At 39.3% G+C, this 21,432-nt stretch overlaps 2 protein-coding genes across 2 annotated transcripts; both read left to right on the top strand.

Annotated features, from left to right (window-relative positions):
- The first annotated feature begins 235 nt into the window (after nt 1-235).
- LOC104222696 (uncharacterized) lies at nt 236-6,713 on the top strand. Its single transcript, XM_009773969.2, has 3 exons — nt 236-498; nt 4,023-4,326; nt 5,965-6,713. The coding sequence occupies exons 1-3, from the start codon at nt 324-326 to the stop codon at nt 6,536-6,538; spliced, it is 1,053 nt and encodes a 350-aa protein (XP_009772271.1). The 5' UTR covers nt 236-323; the 3' UTR covers nt 6,539-6,713.
- Nucleotides 6,714-19,380: 12,667 nt separating this feature from the next.
- Nucleotides 19,381-20,909, top strand: LOC138868827 (uncharacterized). Its single transcript, XM_070146399.1, has 3 exons — nt 19,381-19,431; nt 20,144-20,272; nt 20,385-20,909. Exons 1-3 carry the CDS (start codon nt 19,381-19,383, stop codon nt 20,907-20,909), a joined length of 705 nt encoding a protein of 234 aa, XP_070002500.1.
- Nucleotides 20,910-21,432: the final 523 nt, after the last annotated feature.

Raw genomic sequence — 21,432 nt, forward strand, 5'->3', positions numbered from 1 at the left:
GCACACAGTTTAGCCATGTCAGCTGTAGCGCTTCCACATAGGCATGGTCAACGGTCAAATGTATTTATTATTATCTATTTTATCAAGTTAAAGTGTTCAAATAGAAAAATTCAAAGTTCATGTATTAGTCTTTCAAAAGCACTACAAGTTTAAATGGTCCTACAATAGGTTTCAATACAACAAGTAACAACCCAATTTCCAAAACATACGTATCCAAATATGTACCGACTAGGGTTTCATAATATTCTTTTTAGAAATCAACGATCATATAACAAAGTGACCACAGAAAAAGACACTCCGCACAGTGCGGCAAGAGAGAGAATATGGGTTCGCGAGAGAAAGACCAGCCAACGCCACACCTGAGCAGCCTAGTTGTAAGGCCCACCGACAGCGGCGGAGATAATGACAGTGACGGTGCTGGTAGCGACTACGAGCCCGGCGAGGTTCGTCCAGATGCACCACCCTATTCACGTTCCGGTCGATTCTCCGATACTCATGGTTTGTCCTTCGCTACACCCCCTTTTTTTCACGATAATTACGAAACCCTAGATCCAACCCGTATGTTAAGACTATATTGATCTGATTGTTTGTTGGTGAAAGATTTAATTGCTTATTTTTTGGTCGAATTCCAGAACTAAGTAAAATAGCGCTGCTGTATTCAGGCGTGTTGTTCGTTTTAGATTATACATTTTGTATCTTTGGTGAAAGTATTAATTGATTGTATCCTGATTGCTGACGGTTGTGTCGTTGGGTTTTCACAATTAAATCTTCTTAGTGTGATGTAGTGATACAACAATAATGGTAACTTCTACTAGCCTCAATTCCAAACAGTTGGGATCAGATATATGAATCGTACTCTTTGGGCTTCAGTAATTTTTCTTTTAGGATAAATTAGTGATCGTTTAAAATTAGCGGTTCTCGAAATCATACACCTAATCCTACATTTACATACAATCTCTAACCATCGTTAAAAGGCACTTATCAGAAACCAGATTTGTTTTATGTGTGCGAATAACAGCTAACCTGCACACCAACTAGTTACCATGACTTATAAGAATTCCCTGCTTCCATTAATATATTACAGTTTTTTTTAAGACAAAATTGCTATATGTAATTTTAATCTCATTCCTTTAAACATCTCCAGTTATCATGGTGTCATTACCCATAGTTCACGGAATCACTCCAGTTATCATGGTGTCGTTACCCATAGCTTACTGACTATCTCACTTGGTATACGCAGAAAATGATCAAATCATCTTGGTCATTTTTTCCTTTCACTTGCACTTCCTGCTGAATGTGATCAGCTTTTGATCTTGTCTATTCTTTTTTTTTTTATGGAAAAGCGTCCAACATTCTCATTTTGGTTTTGCTTGTCTTGTGGGTATGTTGGGTTTTAGAAGCTGAAAAATCTCTCCATTTAGTGTCGATGGTGTCACAGCCATTCTGTAATATTCCTCTTTCACTTCGTTAAATATATGTCTGATGAATAACATACTTTTTTTGTGACCGAAAAATTTGTCCCGGTCAAACCAACCAGAGTCTTCAGCACTCGGGGATAATGAGTCCGTCCCTCTTCTCCTGTCCGCTTAAATACAATTGTTGCATAACAGTCTCATATCACCTTTCCAGTTTAGCCATGCTATTTTAGTTTGAAGTTTTACAACTACATATATTATGCCATTATTCTAAAAGGCTGAGTTTTTCTCGGGGTAGGAGTAAGGTCTGCGTACTCACTACCCTCCCCAGACCCCACATGTGGGATTACATTGGGTTGTAGTTGTTGTTGATTCTAAAAGGCTGAGTGTAGATGCTTCAATAATTTTCACTTAAGCACTGTAGTCCCGTTTAGTTTCTTTCAACTTTTCTTTTTCTTAGGCATGCTAGACTTGTTGTGCTTGTGCATACATTCTATCTTACCTCTACTTATCATAAAACCTTTATTTTTGGAGTACTCCTCTACTCGTCTAGCATTTGAGGTTAACTCCCTCGCTAGTTTTTTCAATCAAAACAATATCGTCCGCAAAAAGTATAAACCACGAAACACATCTTTTGTGCTTTTGGTCAACTCAGATGTAGCTCAAGTATGGGCTCAACTTCGCCATAGACTTCTTTATTTTTTTTTCCCAACTCAAATGTAGCTCAAGTATGGGCTCAACTTCACCGTGAACTTCTTTACCCTTTTTTTAATACATTTTTTTGTATGTTCTATCTCATAATCAATTCCTTCATACCCAAATTCCAGTGGATAGTGAAGTGGCTTCACGCTTTGACTCTTCATATCATCCTCAAATTCAACTGTTAAGACTTCTACTATAGATATGATTAATGAAGTAGTTTGAGAGACTTACAGGCTTCTGGCATTCAACATGACAAAAATTTGAGATCTATTGCGTCAGCCAGATCTTTTTCATGTCAAGGCACATCAAGTTTCTGCATTTCTGAGTGAGAAATAACAGCGTTTATCCACCCACTTGATTGCCGTTGTTGTTCTCCAGTATCATTTACGGAGTGTTGAATTGTGAATGAATTTTGCTATTGTTTTTACAGCTGAGCACTTTGCCTGGTGCAAGAACATTGGTCTTGAGGAAGGCACGTGGTGAGGTTCTGGTAGAGAAATTTGGTTGGGGTGTTATGAACAGGAAAGAATAACTGTCGAATATAATATTTACAGGGTTTTTCATGAGCTGTGATCTCTTTGTATCTTGTTGTGTTTCATGGGCTGCTCTATTGATAGTCAGCTTGTATGGATTGGTGAATTATCTCTTTGAAGGAAATTGAGAATGTTACATGAGGTATCTGAGGCTGATCCATTAGTAAATGGTTGATATTGTGAATGAAGTGTTTTTGCTGGTTGTCTTTATAGTTGTATTGTTGAAGTGGCTGGAAATGCTGCAACGGTGATGAGTGGTAACAGGTGAAACTTGACAAAGACCCAAACATCCAGTGAAGCAACAGATATCTTGTGGCGGACAATTGGTGTTTGGTTATTGGTGTTCCAAATCCATCCCAATCCTTGTCATTTGGATTCAAGGAAACTGATGAATGTTTTAGTCTTTTCAGTTTCTTGCTTTCTCCAATTAGCGGTTGTTTTTGGGATTTTTTTTCCTTTAATACTTTATTTTGCCGGTTAAATAGGAATTGAATTGGGCATGCATTTGGATTAGTTGCTTTGCTCCAGGTTTAGTTTCGGTTTGATAAGAGGATTCCATGTAAGTTTTGATGCATCAGTCAGTTAGTCCCATGTAGAAGCTTGAACTTAATAGGTCTAATCAACAAACTGAGAGCTGGTTTACACAGGGATTTACTAAGTTCAGTGCTTGGATTTTCTCAGCCATTTGCGCAAGCGCTTACGATGGTTATGATTGGTTTCACTTTTTGATAAGTTGGTTATGGTTGGTTTCGCTCAATTTACATTCATTTTGTTAAGGAGTTGGAATGCATTTTGAGTTGATTATTAGCAGTTCGATAATTTTATGGAATGCATTTTGCCTGGATCGTTAGGAGTTCAGTAATTTTAAGGTCCTGGCTTTGGTGCAGTTGGGAGTTTCTAATTACTACCTGCGTTGGTGGTATTGGTTGTTTTTCATCTATGAATACGGGTTTTCTATTTGATGTGTTTAGAGGGAATAAATGTCAACCGTGCAGTGCGTCAAATCCACGGTACTGGCTTCACATTTAGTAACCAAGTCTATTTTTCCTCAAGGATTGCAGTAACTTACCATGTGAGGTGTGGATGATATGGCAAATTGTAGTTTTCTACAGTTGATGTACTGTAATAATCTTGTTTGAGACATAAATTTGAAGACAGTCGTCCTCGAGATTCACATTCTCTTCCTGCTACTCTTTCTCTAATATTCTACAAGAAGCTCTGAACAATGGTATTGGTTGCACAAGCTTAGTCCAATTGTTGGCATTTCATGGGTTGCAAAAACTTTAGCTTAATTAGGATTAGGAAATAATATGGGTAACTTTCTCTCATGATATAGTGCCTCTTATGTTTGGGATTCACTGGATTTTTTCAGGATATAGACTACGTGCAGGTTCTGTTTCACCTGAGCGCCATAGGAATGCAGATCATCGGTATAGTCCTGATTTTGATCATTCTGGTGGCCCACCACGTAGTCGTGGATTTGGCAGAGGGAAATATCCAGGCAGACATCGAGACTATTCACCCCCTTACGGTCGTGGAAGAGAAGCTGGCAGGTTTCTGGGCAAAAGTTTTGATAGACCTGGTTATGGTGCAGGGCAAGTTAGAGGCGAAGGTCTACCTAGAAGTAACCCAAATGTACGGCCAAGAGATGGTGATTGGATGTGCATGGATCCATTGTACGTGCTGTTTTTCTCCTCCTATTTTTTTTTTAGCATTGAGTTATCCTTTCAACGTGTTTGATTTGATTTCTTTTCTCCTGTTCAAATGTTCTTCTTTCGTGGTCTTAAAATGTTTTCTTCTTCTTTGTTAAGATTTTGATTCTTTAGAATTGCTTACATTGAATTATGAGAACTTCAATATATCAAGCAGTCATGTTGTAATAACTGAATAAGGATCAGTTGCATGGGAGTTGGAGCCTTTAGAACTTATTGAAAACCAACTTTCAATTGAAGCACTTAAACATGTTTCTACTCATTGATCGGTTTGAATTCCCATATCTATCAAATTCCTACATAGGGCAGGCATCTAATTCATCAAACTATCTTTTAAGTGGATAATTCTCGAAAACTAAGAACACGGGGCTGAAAGGTTTGATTCACATTCCTTGTTTTACCGGGAACACTTTGGACCAGCTCAATTCAGGAAATTCAAAGGGTAGGAGGTATGGAGAAAGGAAAGCATTTGAGCTCATTATAGTGTGCCGTCTTGTGCAAGGCAACAATAGTTGGCCGTCTATCATCTTCTATATGGTAGGCTTGGTAAAAAGGTGAGACCAGAAGTGAAAGAACATACCAGGCCCCTAGGGATTATTGGGCATTCCTTCATGTCAGGAGGCTCGTCCCTCTCTCATGAAAATGGTCTCACCTCTCCTGACGGCTTAGGCTTATGTCATTTCTTTTGAGTTTATAATCTTAAAGTATGAACAGTGAATATTTATATAACCTATCTCAACTTGGTTGAGGTTGAGATGTAGTAGTCATTATTGTTATATTATGCACAAATAAGACATTGCTTGCTGTATGAACAAGCGAGCTAATTTAGCTTTGTTTCCGGAAGACTTGTTTAAATTTATCTGTTTCCTCAGGTTTTAAAGGTTTCAAAATGAGCTAAATGATTCTTGCTAATTAGATAGCATCATCTGAAGCTTTCTTGCGTCTACCTGGTATCCGTAAGATCCCTTAAATATTATATAAAAAAGGACATACAGTGTAAAATTCCCATATCTTGAACACAATTCTACTCATTGGTCAGGTTTGAATTGCAGTAAATGGGTTTTGCACCTATGATTCCTGCAATTTGCCTTCAGCTCTCCGTAATTTGTACCCAGATGGAACAATTTATATTGGTAGTTACTAGCTCTTGTTAAGAGTCTTGTTTTTTAAAGTAGAATATATTTAAGTGACAAACAAGCCATTCTCTTATGCAAGAAGAGCTTAGATGAAGATCCGTCTGCTGCTAACTAAGAAACAAGCAAGAAATGTTGAATGGATTTATTGAGTTCTTTTCTGATTATTTTTAAAGTTTGAACTGCTTCAATAGTATTAAGTGTTCTAAGAAGATTTTGGAAGGACTGGATGTACTTTGATTTTGTTGAAGCAGAAATGTTAGGGATTACTTGGCAGGCATACTTGCATAATTAACATTACTCAAGTACTTTGGTTGTTTTAATGATGTCTATTGCTGATTACATCTGTCTGTAGATGCTGCCTTTTAAATCATCGTGAAACTGCTTCAAAATAGAAAAAAGGGAAAGCAAATTCTTTTGTCCTAGATGTTATAGTTGTGTATCATACTTTGTTCTCCTGACATTGCAGATGTAACAACTTGAACTTTGCAAGGCGAGAGTACTGTAACAAATGCAAAAGGCCTCAATATGCACCTGCTGGGAGTCCTAGGAGAGATTTTCCTGGCCCCCCTCCCCCTCGCCACATTCCTGGCCCCCCAATCAACCGTTCTCCAGGAAGGTTTGTCAATGGGTATAGGTCCCCTCCTCGTGGCTGGGCTAGAGATCATGCCAGAGATTTCAGAGTTGGGGTTCCTCATGCCAGATATGAAGGGAGGTTTGCAGATCCGCCAATCCGTAGAGATAGGCCTGATTATCCCGATGCTGATTATAGGAACCGGAGTAGGTTTGAAAGGCCTCCACCCCTGGATTGGGGACATAGGGAGCGTGTCAGAGAGAGCTTCTTAAGCGAGAGGAAAGGTTTGGAAAGGCGAATACCATCTCCGCCTCGTCCTCCAGTATTACCTCGTGGCCAATGGGCCCGTGATATCAGGGAGAGAAGTCGTTCTCCAGTGAGAGGTGGACCGCCACCCAAAGACTATCACCGTGATTTATACATGGGAAGGGGACGAGATGATCGGCGAGTTGGACGTGATGCCTATTAGCTGGTGTGGAAATTATTATTTTTGTTAAACTAGATGTATGTTTCATGGCTAGCAAAAGTAACAGTCAAATCTTTTCCTAGTTTCCAAGCACATTTTCCATCAAATTCTGAAGCCGTTTATGTAATTTTATTTGTGCAGCCATTTGAGTTACTGAACCATAACCAACTTTGGTGAATCTCCTTTTTAGTTGTTCCTTTTGGCTTTAAATATTCCCCAGTTTGTTCGCATGTCCTGCATTTTTGTTGTAGCAATTATTAAAAATTGTTTTCATTTGACCTATGGTTTGATTAACCTTGGGAGGCTACATACTGTATTCGAAAGAAGTGGTAATGGAACGATGTCATTTGAATTCAGTTTCTTACAGCAGTTAACTAATTTATCTTCACCAACGACCATGCATTCGCCCTACCTGTAAATATCATTCTTTTTGTCCTCCATTTGAAGTCTTGGTTCCTGCTATGAACCGTGCACTGACCTAATTGATAACTGGTAGTTAAATGACTGCAACCTGCCTTGATTTTGAACTCTTACAGCAAAAGATTACACCTGAAGTATGGTTCTGAAATCCCCTGAATTTATTTTATAGGCAAAGGACGTTATACCTAATGTACATCGTATACTGCTGCACATGTTTGCTTATGTAGCCTGCATTGATTTGAAAATAATGCAATCAAAGAAATGATGCCCGTTAAGTACTCACATACCAAACATAGTCGGGTCACCTGATATCTATGTTGGTGCGGAGTAATTGGATTAATCGAGACAAGTTTGAGTCGAAGTCACTGGATGCCTATGTTGGTGTGAAGTAATTAGTGGAATAGCCGAGATGTGCGCAAATTCATTCGAACGCTACCATTATTATCTCGAATACTTATGTTGGTGTGGAGTAATTGGTATTTGGTGAAACGGTCGAGAAGTGGGCGAGTTGATTCAAACACTACCGTTACAAAAGAAAAAGAAGAGATAATTGTTGGGATCGAAAAAACATGATGCATGCAGAAACTAACAATGCAAACTTTTGAGACGATGAAATAAATATATACTAAACTAGGCATAATAATTTATTATGGGTTGGTCAATCGATCTACATATGATCTATTATTATTACTATAAAAAGAAAATAAAATTTTGGGAGAATAATCTCATCTAAGCATGATCCTTCTAACGACTACATTATGAAGGTTGTTGTTGTTCTTGTTGTGAGAAAAAAAGGTCAATTTATAGAAGTACCTCTAAGAAAAGGATAAGGCATATGAAAGAGATTTATTTCTTTTAGGAGTCTTTTTTGCTTCCTTCAAGAAAGAGAGTCCTAATAGATTAAAAATTCAGGGTAAAAACCTAATAATTCTCCCCTTGACCTGAATTTTCTTGGTAAAATTTGATTCATCTTCTTCATATAATCTTCATCACTGTTGTTTGTCATGATTAAAAATGGATATGAGTTAAAATTGGAGCCCTGTGCATTAAAAGTGAGCATAGATTTAAAACAACGGCCTAACTGACGTAGAACTCGGTGCGGAGCATAAGGCTGGATACTCCGAAGACCCATCAACAGCAGAAAACATACCTCAGCCGACATATAAATTACTTCACAGACCGAGAGCCAGCCGAATGTCCATTCGATCTTATTTGCAGTCAAAGGTCTCAAATGAGCATGTCATGCTTCCGTATCATCCGGAAACTCATAACCCTCTGCCGCTTTTAATGTTTTTCAATGCACTCGAGGCCATTCATACCACAATTCAAGTATCCAGGACGGTGGTAAAGGTGTTCCTCCATCCATAATTGTACCAGCATATTGCACCCTTCAAAGAACTTTCCTCCTTCTCGACAAAGGGTCAAACCAAAATCATCGGCACTATGGTCCCATTTGCCTTTTTCATCATAAAGTCGACTATCCCCACGAGTCCCAACTCTATGTTCCCGTCTTTTCTGGGGCAAATCAAAGTACCCAGGAACGCCATTATAAAAGCTAATCCTCTCCGAGCTTCCCACTTGTCTTGGTTTCCCACGTGAGTAAGACCGGTATCTGACGTCTCGAAGCCACGAGGATTCCCGTAACGTTGGTACAAAAAGTAGAAGGTACAGAATCTTTTGGCCAAATTTCCGTCTCGGATGTCCCGACTGATGCTTAACAAGTCCAAAAATTTGTGAGGGGTTACTGTTCTCGGTGCTACCGTGTATTGATTTCTAAGATTCCTCTCGAAACCGGCGTAGCCTGCTATCTCTTCCAGTGTAGGAGTTAACTCGAAATCAGCAAAGTGGAATACATTATGTGCTGGGTCCCAAAATGGTATCAAGGCCTCAATTAAGTCCTTTCTCGGCTTAACCTTCAAGATCCCGACAAGACCACCCAACGCTTTTGTCACAACTTTTCTGCTATTGTCCCCCAAATCATGCCACCACATATGTAGCTCCAACGGGATCTCTTCACGGACTGAGAAAGGTTCATTTTGAATTGTGCTCATCCTGCACATTTATTAAGGTGATTTTAATTAAAAGAAAATTATGACTCATTTTGACTCAAGAAAAATGACCATTTTTTTTTTCAAAATTTTCACAAAAATATCCGGCTTTACCAATACGACCTTTCAGCACTCCAAAAACGAAAATTTTAAGGCTGTGTTCGCTAACCGGCAAAAACCTTGAAAAATGACCAAAGGTGGCTTTTCTTGCAAAAACGGCCTTCCGACGCCCTTTTGGGGACATTCGGCTATTTTAGACAAGAATGACATCACCTTACTTATTTGCAATAAAATTAAAATTTTTGTTCTTTTGGGCTATTTTTGCAAAAGGGAAGTTGGACCCGATGGGGGTTGCCTACGTATCTCATATCCTGTGAGAATCAAACTGGCGTAGTTCGGGCAAATAAAATAAAACCAACTATTTTTCAAAACAAAACCTTTTTTTTTCATTTTCTAAAAAAAAAAATTCGGCAGAGTTTCAGTACAATTTGGACATTGGTTTTCCAAAACAGGTGATTTAACTCACTTAACCCTCACATTGCTATTCTCTTTTTTCCAACTTTCTCCCATTATTCAAAAGCCGGTCAGCATGCAAATCCAAATCAAATAAATGCACAAGTAGCAAGTAAGATGCATCAGGATGGTCTTTTCATTTTTGGTACACCTGTCCTAGACAGACCCAACCCTTTTGTTGAGTCTCCAAAGTCAAATGCACGTGATGCAAGCAAACGTTCCTACTAGGGATCCGGCACGAGGCCTTGTTATACTTGATTTAAAACCTGAGTTTATTGTTCTAGACCTGGCTTACCCGAGCGGACAACTCGGGCCGAGGGTGGGGGGCAGCATACCGGGAATACAGAAGCTTCACCGGCTTTGAAACTTGTCCGAACCTCGTTCTAAAATTTGGGATATGACTCTAATAGAAGAGAAGTCACACGAAGTGCACCCTCCTCCATGATTTAGAAGACTCAGAGAGAAGAAGAGTTTCGTAGTAGTTTATATACAATTCACAGAATATCAAAGCGGTAAAAGCAACACTTAGCACATTAGACCCAAACATGTAAAAAAATCAGATAATTAATAAAGCCAACTATAACAATTCATCTAAGCTTGAATTCTTGAACCCTGAAACAGAGATTCTGGGTTCGATCCCCAGCAGAGTCGCCAGAGCTATCACACCTCCTTTTTACCTATACCCCCGTAAAGGGGTATAAGGGAGTTTGTCCAATTAAAGTGACAATCAAAACGAGATTATTTTGAAGATTCAGAGTCGCCACTTGGGATAATTTTATGATTCCCAAGTCACCGGTTCAAATCCTGAATCGAGGAAAAGGTTGACTCTGTATTACAGTCCGCGAACGTGGAAATCCGGGTAAGGAATTCTGTTAACCCGGGAGAAGGTATTAGGCATTCCCGAGTTCCGCGGTTCTAGCACGGTCACTCAACTGTTATTATTGGCCTATTATCTGATTTTAATACATTTTGAACCTATGTGCATTTTAACTTCAAAACTGCTTTTATTTATTTTAAAAAAGATTTAACGTCGTCTAAAACATGTTTTTGGACCGCGCCACATGAAATGCACCCGCAATCCGAAATACGTTTTATTCAACGTTATTAAGATTTGGATTTGGGTCACATGAAATGCACACCCGGTTTAGGAAGGTAATGTTATTAAAATAACGCGCCTACAACAACTACGCGTTTTTATCTTTGCGAGGGCCATGGAAATTTGCTAAATGGCGTGCCTCGAATTCTAAGGGTAAACAAGATTAATTAAACGAGGGCCATGCAATTTAAGGTTTTATTTGGCACGGCACACCTCGATTCTAATTTTAAGGGATCGTAATTATGTCACGCGAACATGTACACAATCCCGATAGGTATAATAAGAGAATGCCTAAAAACATATTCCTACGAATATAACAGGTGATAACCAAATTCTCACTATTATGATCAGACAAAAATCATCCTTCCAAGAACCAGGGGTGGTCATACTGGAAGAGCAATCGAATTTTCATGCAAACAAATTCAAGAAGTAAATTCAAAGCTTGAGTACAAAGTATCCTAAGTGACCATCACAAGGATCAGATGCTTCAATTGTTTTGACTAAAGCCATTTCGCCCCCTCGTTCTTACAACATATATTGGACCAAAAAAAAACCCAACTTTATACAAAATATCAACAGGTTTAAAATGCTATAGAATTCATATAGAAATGTATCTTTTCTCATATGAAATTAGTGGTAGAGTCGGTCAGAAACTGCCAAGCAGACTCATTAAAACCAATAGCAAAAGATTGAAGACAGAATAATTCTTTCCTAAAGCACTTGCAAACTGAAAACAGAGGACGAGCTATTTGCTTTCAGTTTAGTCATAAACAACGAAATATGGTTATTAAACCATTCTAACTTGTGAATTTCCAAGTTCTTAATGCTAATTTGGATAGGCCTCAGTCCTTTCTTGGTCAGTATATAGAATTCATTTCACCAAACACGAGTTCAAACTCCTTCTTGCAACAAGACAGATTAAAGGAAATAACCTTTCTTTTTCAAAGAGGATCACAAACAGAGAAGATTAATGAAACGCTCATGAAACCAAACAAACTTCAGTTATACACATAAACTGCCTAGTAATTCAAAGCTGCTGTGGACCAAATCAATGCAAGATTTACGCTCAAAATTGTGCAAATATGCTGCCCCAACAGTGCAGAACAAAGCAGATTTTCAGCAGAATAGTCCAATAGAAGCATACAACCAGACACAAAAATGTAACTCGAATCAGGAAAAAGATGAACAACATTTCAGATCTCATTTTAGCCTGAGCTCGAACATGAATCAACGTTCAACTTTCTGCAAGCAAGAACAGACCTACAACTGTGAAATAACATGGATTTGATTCATTTAAGCCTAAAGAAATGCATATGCTGCTCATACCGACACAAATCAGACAACACGTGCAAGAAAACTTTGCAAAAACATCAAAGGAACTAATCGAGCTTCTCTCAGCAGTGACATTGACATACTTCAGTAAACCACAAACTCATAAACCAAATCTGACTTCAATCAAGCCTGTCGAAATCAGACAGATTCAGGATTGTATGACATTTGAACTCAAAAACAACACAAAATAGAACATATTTGCACATCAGGGAGGATTCATTCAGACTCGTCGTCAACCCAAAACCAACAATATGCTTTTATTAACACTCGAACTTCAACATTTCAAGAATTCAAACCAATCTTACTTGCCTATCCTAAGCCCTCCTCCTACTTTAATGACACCAAAGAGTAAAATAAGAGGAAGAGTCAGTCAAAGAACCTGAAATCGAAACACTGAACTAGCCCAGAAATGAGATCGAACAAAGCAAACAGCAGCTGAAAATCAATCCTCGAGCAACAACAGATTCGAGCTTCTCAAACGACTTCCATGTTTACTCAAAAATCCAGAATCGAAATGAAGAGACTCTATTATTTCGAAATGCTCAATAAAACTCACATCAAATGAAATCAAGGGAACTCCATAACATTTGTTCCGTTCTCATATAAGAAAACAAACGAACCATAGAAAAGAAGAAGAAAACTTTTAACACTGATTTTTCCCTTCAATTTTCTTTAAAAGAAATCTCTCCAAAATCCTCCCTCCTAAATTTTCAGAAAAATCCCAAAATATTCTCCCCAAAACTGAAAAAGATCCCCCCAGAATTCTCTCCCTAAAAATCGGATGAGGTTCCTTTTTGAAAACGAACTCCTGATGAATGTGGGGCTCGGATTGAGTGAAATCAATCCAACGCCTCACATTCATCCAGCCAATCCTTCCCAGAACCTTCCAATCGTGAGATATATCTCAAATTCGAGTGATGAGAGGAGAGGGGAATCTTGGCATCAGAAACCGTTAGAAACGGCAAGAGGAGAGATGGAGGGACGCGTGGTTATGGGTTTTGAATCACTCGCCATGGATTTGGCGAGTTGAAACACGGCTTTGTGAAGAAGACGATGAAATAGTCGCGTGAGTTAGGGATTTTAATTTGTTGGGTCTCTGTATTTATTTGTGTGTGTATTTGTGAAGATGGGTCGGGTTTAGGGGCAGCCGGGCGGGTTTAGCAATTGGGCTGGGGGAGGTTTAACGACTGGGCTGGGAAAAAAACAATTAATCTTGGCCCAAAAATTCATTCCTTCATCTAACTTTTTTTTTTTTTCATTTCTTCCTTTTTTCTAATTTCTTTTTAATTTAAAACTAAAAAAATAAACCTAAATTAATTCCTAATCCAAGTTATCTAATCAAATTAAATTAACCAACTTTAAAAAATAATTACCACCAATAATTAGGAAACAACTTAAAGGAAAAACTAACAAAGTTCAAAAATTAAAATTAAAGTGCAAAAATAACTATTTTGTGATTTTCTCATTTTTATAAAATCATTAATTACTAATTAATTCTTTAAAAAAAATGCAAAGTTAAATCCTAGATGCAAATATAACATATTTTTTGTATTTTTCATTAATTAAATAAAATAAATATGCACACACAAATGCAGACACTTGACAGAAAATGCCACAAAAATCCACAAAATTTGCAAATAATGGACAATTATTTTGTTTTGAATTTGTGTGAGTAATTCATATAGAGCAAAAATCACGTGCTCACAATCATCATATAGGTTTGCTTCCGATAGAAGAATGATCGTGGTCGGAGTAACAAAACCTTACAGGAGAAAGAAGCATCGGGGTCTCGAGATTCAACGTATCCCCGGTTATCCAATTACAACTTTAACATTAGTTTAGTAGAGTTAGTGTCGGCTATGAGAAACATTAAGGAGGCTAGGTTTCCGAACCCAATTTGATCAGATCCTAGTCAAATAGATCCTAATTTATGGTATGAGTTCCATGGAACACACGGTCACAGAACTGGGGACTGTCAACACCTTCATAAAGAGGTGGCAGCATTATTGAAGAATGGTCACCTTAGATAATTTCTAAGTGATCGAGCCAAGAATAATTATGGGAAAAATTGTGACGCTAGGGAACCAGCCAAACCGGCTACAGGGTCACCTCGTATGATGATGAACATGATATTTGGTGATGATGAGGTAAATTGAGTGACATTTTCAGCATCAAAGAAGACGAAGATATCGTTAACTCATGGCAAGAGGATCCGAGAAGCTGCGAAGGATGAAATCACCTTCACAAAAGAAGATGCTTATAGACTTCTTCTACCACACAATGATGCTTTGGTAATATCTCTTAATATTTTAGATATTTAAAATAAAGTGTGTTGGTTGATCCAGGAAGTTCAGCCAACATCATATAATAGGGAGTTTTGGAGCAAGCAAAGTTAACTGGAAACATAGTTCCGACAATGAAGCTTCTAGCCGTGTTCAACTTAAAAAGTGTAACAACTCGGGGAGAGATTCTACTACCCACACATGCCAAAGGCCTAACAATGACCACTTTGTTCAAAGTGGTAGATGGCGACATGGGACACAATGTGATCCTTGGAAGGCCTTGGATAGATGAAATGAAGGTTGTACCGTCAACTTATCATCAAATATTAAAATTTCGCACACTGGAGGGAGTCAAGCAGATCAGAAGAGATCAACTAGCTGCACGAAAGATGAATGCAGTAACCTTGTCCAATAGCAAGGGAAAAGAAATAAGCAAATAGCTATTGCAGGAGCCAGTGCCCTATTCCACCCGATTGAAGATAACAGAAAGGAGGAGTCATCAGATTTTTATTAGGTACCGAGGTCTTTTTAGATACCAGAGGAAACAAATGCGACCAAATCAATTGCTAAAGTGCTCGGGCAAGTGGACTTGTTCACAGAGTTTTTAGAAAGGAAATTTCATTTAGGAACCGGGTTGAGTCCCGAACTCAGATTAAAAATTGTAGATTTTCTAAAATCTAACGTCGATTGTTTTGTATGGTCGCATTCAAATATCACATATATTCCGTTGGAAGTGGCTGTCCACAAGCTGAGTTTGGATTATACCTTCCCTCCGATAAGGCAGAAGAAACGACCAATAGCAGAGGTCAAAAATAGGTTTGTCAAAGAAGAGGTAATCCAGTTACTAAATATAGGTTCAATTCGAGAGGTGAATTACCCTGATTGGTTAGCTAACGTAGAGGTAGTACCTATTATACCCCATGTTTTCGTACGTAAAAGTACGCCATAAGTAAATTGATGAAAGCTCGGAAATGAGATATTACATCCCGCATTTTCATACGTTAAAGTTTCGTCGTAGGTTAATCGACGTAAGCTCGAGAATGAGATTATTTTGAGGTTATAAGTATTATGCTATTTCAAACAAGTGATAAGTTAATCCGTGAAGGTGAAAGGGTAAGTGAATAAAAAAAATGAGTTTTGTCGAAGTTTGGCAATTTGGGAATAAAATACGGTCCAATCTATAATACCCCGTATTCATGGACTAGTGTCATACAAGGTACCACATGACCATGATAGTAAGGTGTATAAAGTGTGTTAAAAATAAGTAGTATTTTAAGCAATTTGAGATAATTCTTAATTATGTGGATAATTAGGTAATTATGGATTTTTAGTGGGAGATTAATTATATAACTAAGCTAATTGAGTAAATTAAGACATTTTGGATAAGGAGTTAAATCTCCAAATGTGGAAACACGTCAAAGTCCATTTGATGACTCTTAAATTTGTGTTATAAGGTGGAAAATGGAGAAAGAATAGTGGCTTAGTCACCACATAAGTGGGAACCACACCCAAAGACTTAAAAAAACTATCTAAATTCATTTTAAACCTCTACAATCACAAGGATATATTCAATAGAGTTTGTGGATTGCAATAGCAACGTATTGCTTCAAAACATTTCGTACAGAAACCATTTTTACTATATAGTGTAAGATTTTTCAATTCTAAGGGAGTACGGTGCAATCTTTCTCAAATAATATCATACGGATTTTCCCCTACTTCGATTCGCTTTTACATGTTGTTGCAAAAGACATGTGTTAGAGGGATTGTCAAGAGAATCGGTTCAGGTATGTTAAGTCTATCCCTTCTTTCCTTTTGGCACGATCTATCTGACACAAATGAAATGAGAAAATGCACAATTTCCATAAATGACTCTATTCATAGAAACAAGCCATGTCTTGTAGAGTCTTGTTTATGGGTGTGTTGTGCGCCACACTTATAAGCAGGAGGCTATAGGGCATTTAGGACTGTCACTCTTTCTTCTTACTCTAGATCGTGTGGTAGAGCTCAGTTGTAGGAATTCAAATTCCTAAATTCTATTTGTAATAAAATGATACCTACATCTAGAAAGATAGTTGGTAAGATATTGCATGTGGATGTGGAAGAGTTGAGTCAGAGGAACTCGATTTCGCATCATGCTTATGATGCGTAAATGTGAGGTCTTCAGCAGATCATGTGTGTACTTAGACGTGTAAGCTTCTTAATAAGGAGCCTTAAGGTAAGGATATCTATACGCCGGTATGGTGAAAAGCAATGAGAGATTCAGAAACTAGATACACGTTTCAACAAGTAAAAGAAGCAAGGTGAAGAAGGGTACGAGACACCCAGATGGTGCACTCTAAAATAGTACAGCTAGATATGAGTACTACAAAGACATGCACTGGAAGCCTTGAAGGGATAAATATTACCTTAGTGTGGCTCCCGTCCCTAGTAGAGAAAAGGGGATAAAAGTAAAAGAATGTCTTGTTGAAGTTGTCAGAATAAGGTGATAGACAAAAATATTAATAGGGAATAAAAAGAGAAATAACGAAGCATTATGAGTAAGATGTGATACATGGATGACAACGGTAGGTCAAAACGATGACAATATTGCAGAGTCTATAGTCAAGTAAAGGAAAAAACGAGAGGTAATAGGCCTTGAGACAACAAAAGAGTATAGGCCATATAGTTATATCCTTATTTCGAGAAATAAGTTCGTGACTCTGTTTACCTTGAAAATGGTAATTACAATTAGATTTGATTTTGTGGTTCTAAAAATACGTGATCTATTTTTATGCTAGTTGTTAGGCAATTGATGCTACGTAAAAGACTTAGAAACAAGATAAGAGCTTGAGAGCAAGGTGATAACCAACCGAATGGCTGACAATCGGGGCCTCGAGCATGCTTATTCGAGGCCTCGGGGTTGGGTCTGATGTCTCGTCGAGGGTAGTCGATGGGTGACTAACAGTTATAATAAAATCAATGATGGCTTTTTATGGCCAATAATAAGTAATAAATGAAGAACAGTAAATGGAACACAATGAATATAAGTAATAAATGCAAGTAATGAGATCAAGAGAATATGTTAGAGAGCAGAGAAAATGTTCTTGTGTATGCAATATTAAGCAACAGATCCTTTACATATGAGGGGAATCCCAACATAGTACAAATGCATTTATTGAAAAGATATAGGGTTGGTACAGCCATTTAATGCCTTGATTCGGGTCTGAACTAGTCTAATAGACTTTGTCAGCTCTAGTCACGTGCCTTGGGAACCTCCCACTTTTTCACCGTAATTGCCAGTCTATACTGTCCCGAGGTCAAGCGTCGATAGCCCCTCGGGGGTGAATCTCGACTATAGCCTTGAGCCTATGAAAACATAATTGCGAGGCATCGTAATGACGGACAATTGGACCCCCTGATTTTACCGTATACAGATAGTCCCCGCATTTCTTAGAGTAGAACAATAAGAAACGACTTTGATATCCATCTCTTCGAACTTCCCGTGATGATGTCATACTTATGACGCAAGCCTTTGTGATAACTGAGGCATCTCATCGGTTCATCTTTCCAAAATTATTCAATGCACTGCTGATTCTTATTCTCAAAAGCAATAATATCACTACCGGTCCAACTCCCAAAAATGCATTGATTGCGCCTGTCGATAGATCTTTCAAAGACATTAATGGCGCTATCGGTTACACTGCACCCTTTCTATAAATGGAAGCCTCCTGGAACCAATTCTTCTTTCAAATGTTCTTCAACAACCTTTCACCTCTTTCTTCTCTTCATCTTCATCCATTGTTATTTCCCATGTTTAAGGTCTGTGGACTTAAGGTTACATGGAATCTTTCTCATCAGTTATGCCATGGCCTTTTTCTAGGGCCTTCCCTTACCGAGCGAGATTGTACTAACTTGTTGTTGTTGACCCGAGGCGATGAAATAGGGGTGCCAATTTCTTCCGATTCAGGAAGATATTTGGACTCTACACTGCTGCTCAGGAGGATGTTTGGACTTTACACCACTGCTCACCTCCCTACTCTGGCCTGGTATGGCATTTCATCCCTTTTGCTTTCCGTGGGGTGATGTGGAACTACCGGCCATTAACTTGAACATCACAATGTTCCAAGAAGTGGACTCAAAGTAGTCGTGCAGGTGGGGCCGACGCTAGCCAAGTCTTCTATTGGGCCATGATTTTCTTGGCCTGGTAAAAGCTTTTGCTCTTTGGCGGGCTACGACTTTTTCTTCATCTTTTTTTGCTTCTTCCGCATCACTTTCCTCTTCTTCATCTTCTCCCTTGAAGATGCCATATTGGAAGATCGAGATGAGGCCACCAAGGAGATGGTGCTCGAAGATACTACCGCCGATGGTTCATCCCCGAGAATAGATTAGACTCTTGGCTTTTATTATATATGTATTTCTTTTTTGCTTCTTTATTTCTGTGTAAGGACCCCTCATGGGATTTTGTAATCATGTGTAAGGACCTCTCGTGGGCTTTTGTAATCATGGTTAACCAATGCAAGGATATTTCTTCGATTTGTCTTTGATTTACGCTGAATTCCCTTTTTATTTGTGTTTGTGAAAAATCTGGGCATGTGACTCTACCTGTTGGCCCGAACATCGAATCAGGGCATAGGTATTCCCTTGATTCTTGATCGTCCAGTATGATTTTACCTAAAACCCTTTGCCATCTCTCGGACCAAGCCCGGATTAATCCGATATAGACTTAGGCTACCGAAATCGGCAACTTTGAATCGAGTGAGAATGATGCCTTTATTTTTAGAGCAAACTCAGCTCCATTTATATTCCGTTGGTAATTCTCGAGGGAGAATTTGCTCGAGTGTCTAGGAATAAAGATAGCTCTAGGACTTTCACGGACAGTCCCCGAGTGAGATTTAGACTAAGTTCGGGTGGCCCAAAAAACTTGATTTGAACTTAGTGTGAAGGTAGCCCTAGGGCTTCATCAGTGATTCTTGAGTGCGAACTGGCTCGAGTTTAGGTAGCTCGAGGGCCAAGGAATCGGGTGAATAACCCGCATTCGTAATAGCAGAAATCCTCAAGGCAGGATACTACATCAAGGTTGGACTTATATACGAGCATCTCTTTTTTAGAGCTTAACTTTTGTTTTGGTAGGGATCCTTGAGATCGGGCACTATCTTGAGACTCATACTGATATTAATGGCTCCTTGGAAGCCTTTATTCTCTTTTGGCAGAGGTCCTCGAGATCAGGTACCATCTCGAGGCCTGTAATGATATTGATTGCTTCTTAGAGCCTTTCTTCTTCTTTGATAGAGGTCCTCGAGATCGGGTACCATCTCGAGGCCTGTAATGATATTTATGGCTCCTTAGATCTTTTTTTCTTTTTGACAGAGGTCCTCGAGATCGGGTACCATCTCGAGGCCTGTAATGATATCGATGGCTCCTTAAAGCCTTTCTTCTTCTTTGGCGGAGGTCCTGGAGATCGGGTACTATCTTGAGGCCTGTAATGATATTAGTGGCTCCTTAAAGCCTTTCTTCTTCTTTGGTGGAGGTCCTCGAGATCGGGTACCATCTCGAGGCCTGTAATGATATTGATGGCTCCTTAAAGCTTTTCTTCTTCTTTGGTGGAAGTCCTTGAGATTGGGTACCATCTCGACGCCTGTAATGATATTGATGGCTCCTTAGAGCCTTTCTTCTTCTTTGATGGAGGTCCTCGAGATCAGGTACCATCTCAAGGCCTATAATGATGCGGGGGTTTTGACATGGTTGTGAAGCGACCAAGGCAATTCCACTGGTACATCTTCCCAAAGCGAAAAATGATTTAGTCAACATTTTTAATTGGCCTTTGAGGCAGGCAAATAGTTGCTATTTTCTCCACATATAGGGTTGCATTCCTTCTTTTGAGGATTCCGCTATTCCGAGTATCTATCCTCCTTTATAGAGTTTCTCTTTCCTACGTTAGGCTTTTGATAAGCTCAAGTGTGAGCTGCTTCGTCGCGAGGCCATGCTGCCAAAAGCCAAGGATGGGGAGAATTCCCTCAGGCTCCTTTGCGACAAGAGAGAAGATGAGTTGGCGCACTTGCGATGCGAGGCGAGTCGAAGCCTGAACTACGAAAGCTACCTCAAGGAGCATGTAATTTTTGCTCTAGATGGGGCGTATGTTCCCTTTTCTATCCCTGAGGCTGACGTTTTGTTTATTTTAGTTGCATAAGAAGGCAGAGGACCAGGAACACCTTACGTGTGAAGTTGGCCAAGACAAAAGTGAGCGTGATGAGTTGAAGGCACGGGCGGACGTTCATACTATAGCGGAGAAAGAGGCTTTGGCTAAAGCTTCCGCCCTCGAGGTTCAACTCCGTTTAGTTTGTGAGAATAGCTCGGTTCGAACGGATGTGATTATAAAGCTCAAGTCTGAGCTTTTGAAGATAAAGGCCGAAGTTGTGGACGCCCAGGCCGAAGCCGTAATGAGCCGAACCAAGGCTGACAAGAAAGTGGCGGTCTATTTGAAGGATGCTGCCGATGCTCGAGCTAAGCTGAGAAGGGCTCTCGATCGTGAGAGCAGGAGCAAGGAATATGCTCGGTACAAATCTCGAAGGGAAACCCTCGAGGAGATCCATACTAGGGGTTTTGACCTCTCGGAAGAGGTGAAGCAGGCAAAGGCAGATGAACATGACGCTAGGTCCCTTCTGTCCGATGCCGAGGACAGCGAGAAAGAGGCCGACAGGCCATAGTCCTTGAGGGGGATGTAGATTAGGCTTTCCCTTTCTGATTCTGTGTATAGTGCTTTCAAAGATCTTTGTAAATGAAGCTTGTATTCTCTCGCATACATGTATAAAAGGAAGCCTCGTGGTTTTGTTTTTCCTGCATTTCCTTTTGCCTTTGTCAGTCGTTAGCCGAATGAATTGGTCTTCGACTTAAAAGGAATCCTTACATTCATAGTATGTCCTGGGGCTCATTGGGCTGGCCCGTAGGCTCTTACACGCTTTGGTAGGTACGACCTTTTAGTATAAGCCGACGTTTGAGCTCTTATGCTTTTGCCCTTAGGCATATTTAGTTAACTTTTTTGGGTTCAGTCTCCGAGTTGGATCTCAACTCGAGCTCATTTGACCCTCAAGTTTTTGAATTTAAAGCTGGACTTTAGGCTCTTACGCGCTTTGGTTGGTGAGACATTTTAGTATATGCCGACGTTTGAGCTCTTATGCTTTTGCCCTTAGGCATATTTAGTTATCTATTTTGGGTTCAGTCTCCGAGTCG

This window comes from Nicotiana sylvestris, chromosome 5 (assembly GCF_000393655.2).
Source record: "Nicotiana sylvestris chromosome 5, ASM39365v2, whole genome shotgun sequence".
Lineage (NCBI taxonomy): Eukaryota > Viridiplantae > Streptophyta > Magnoliopsida > Solanales > Solanaceae > Nicotiana > Nicotiana sylvestris.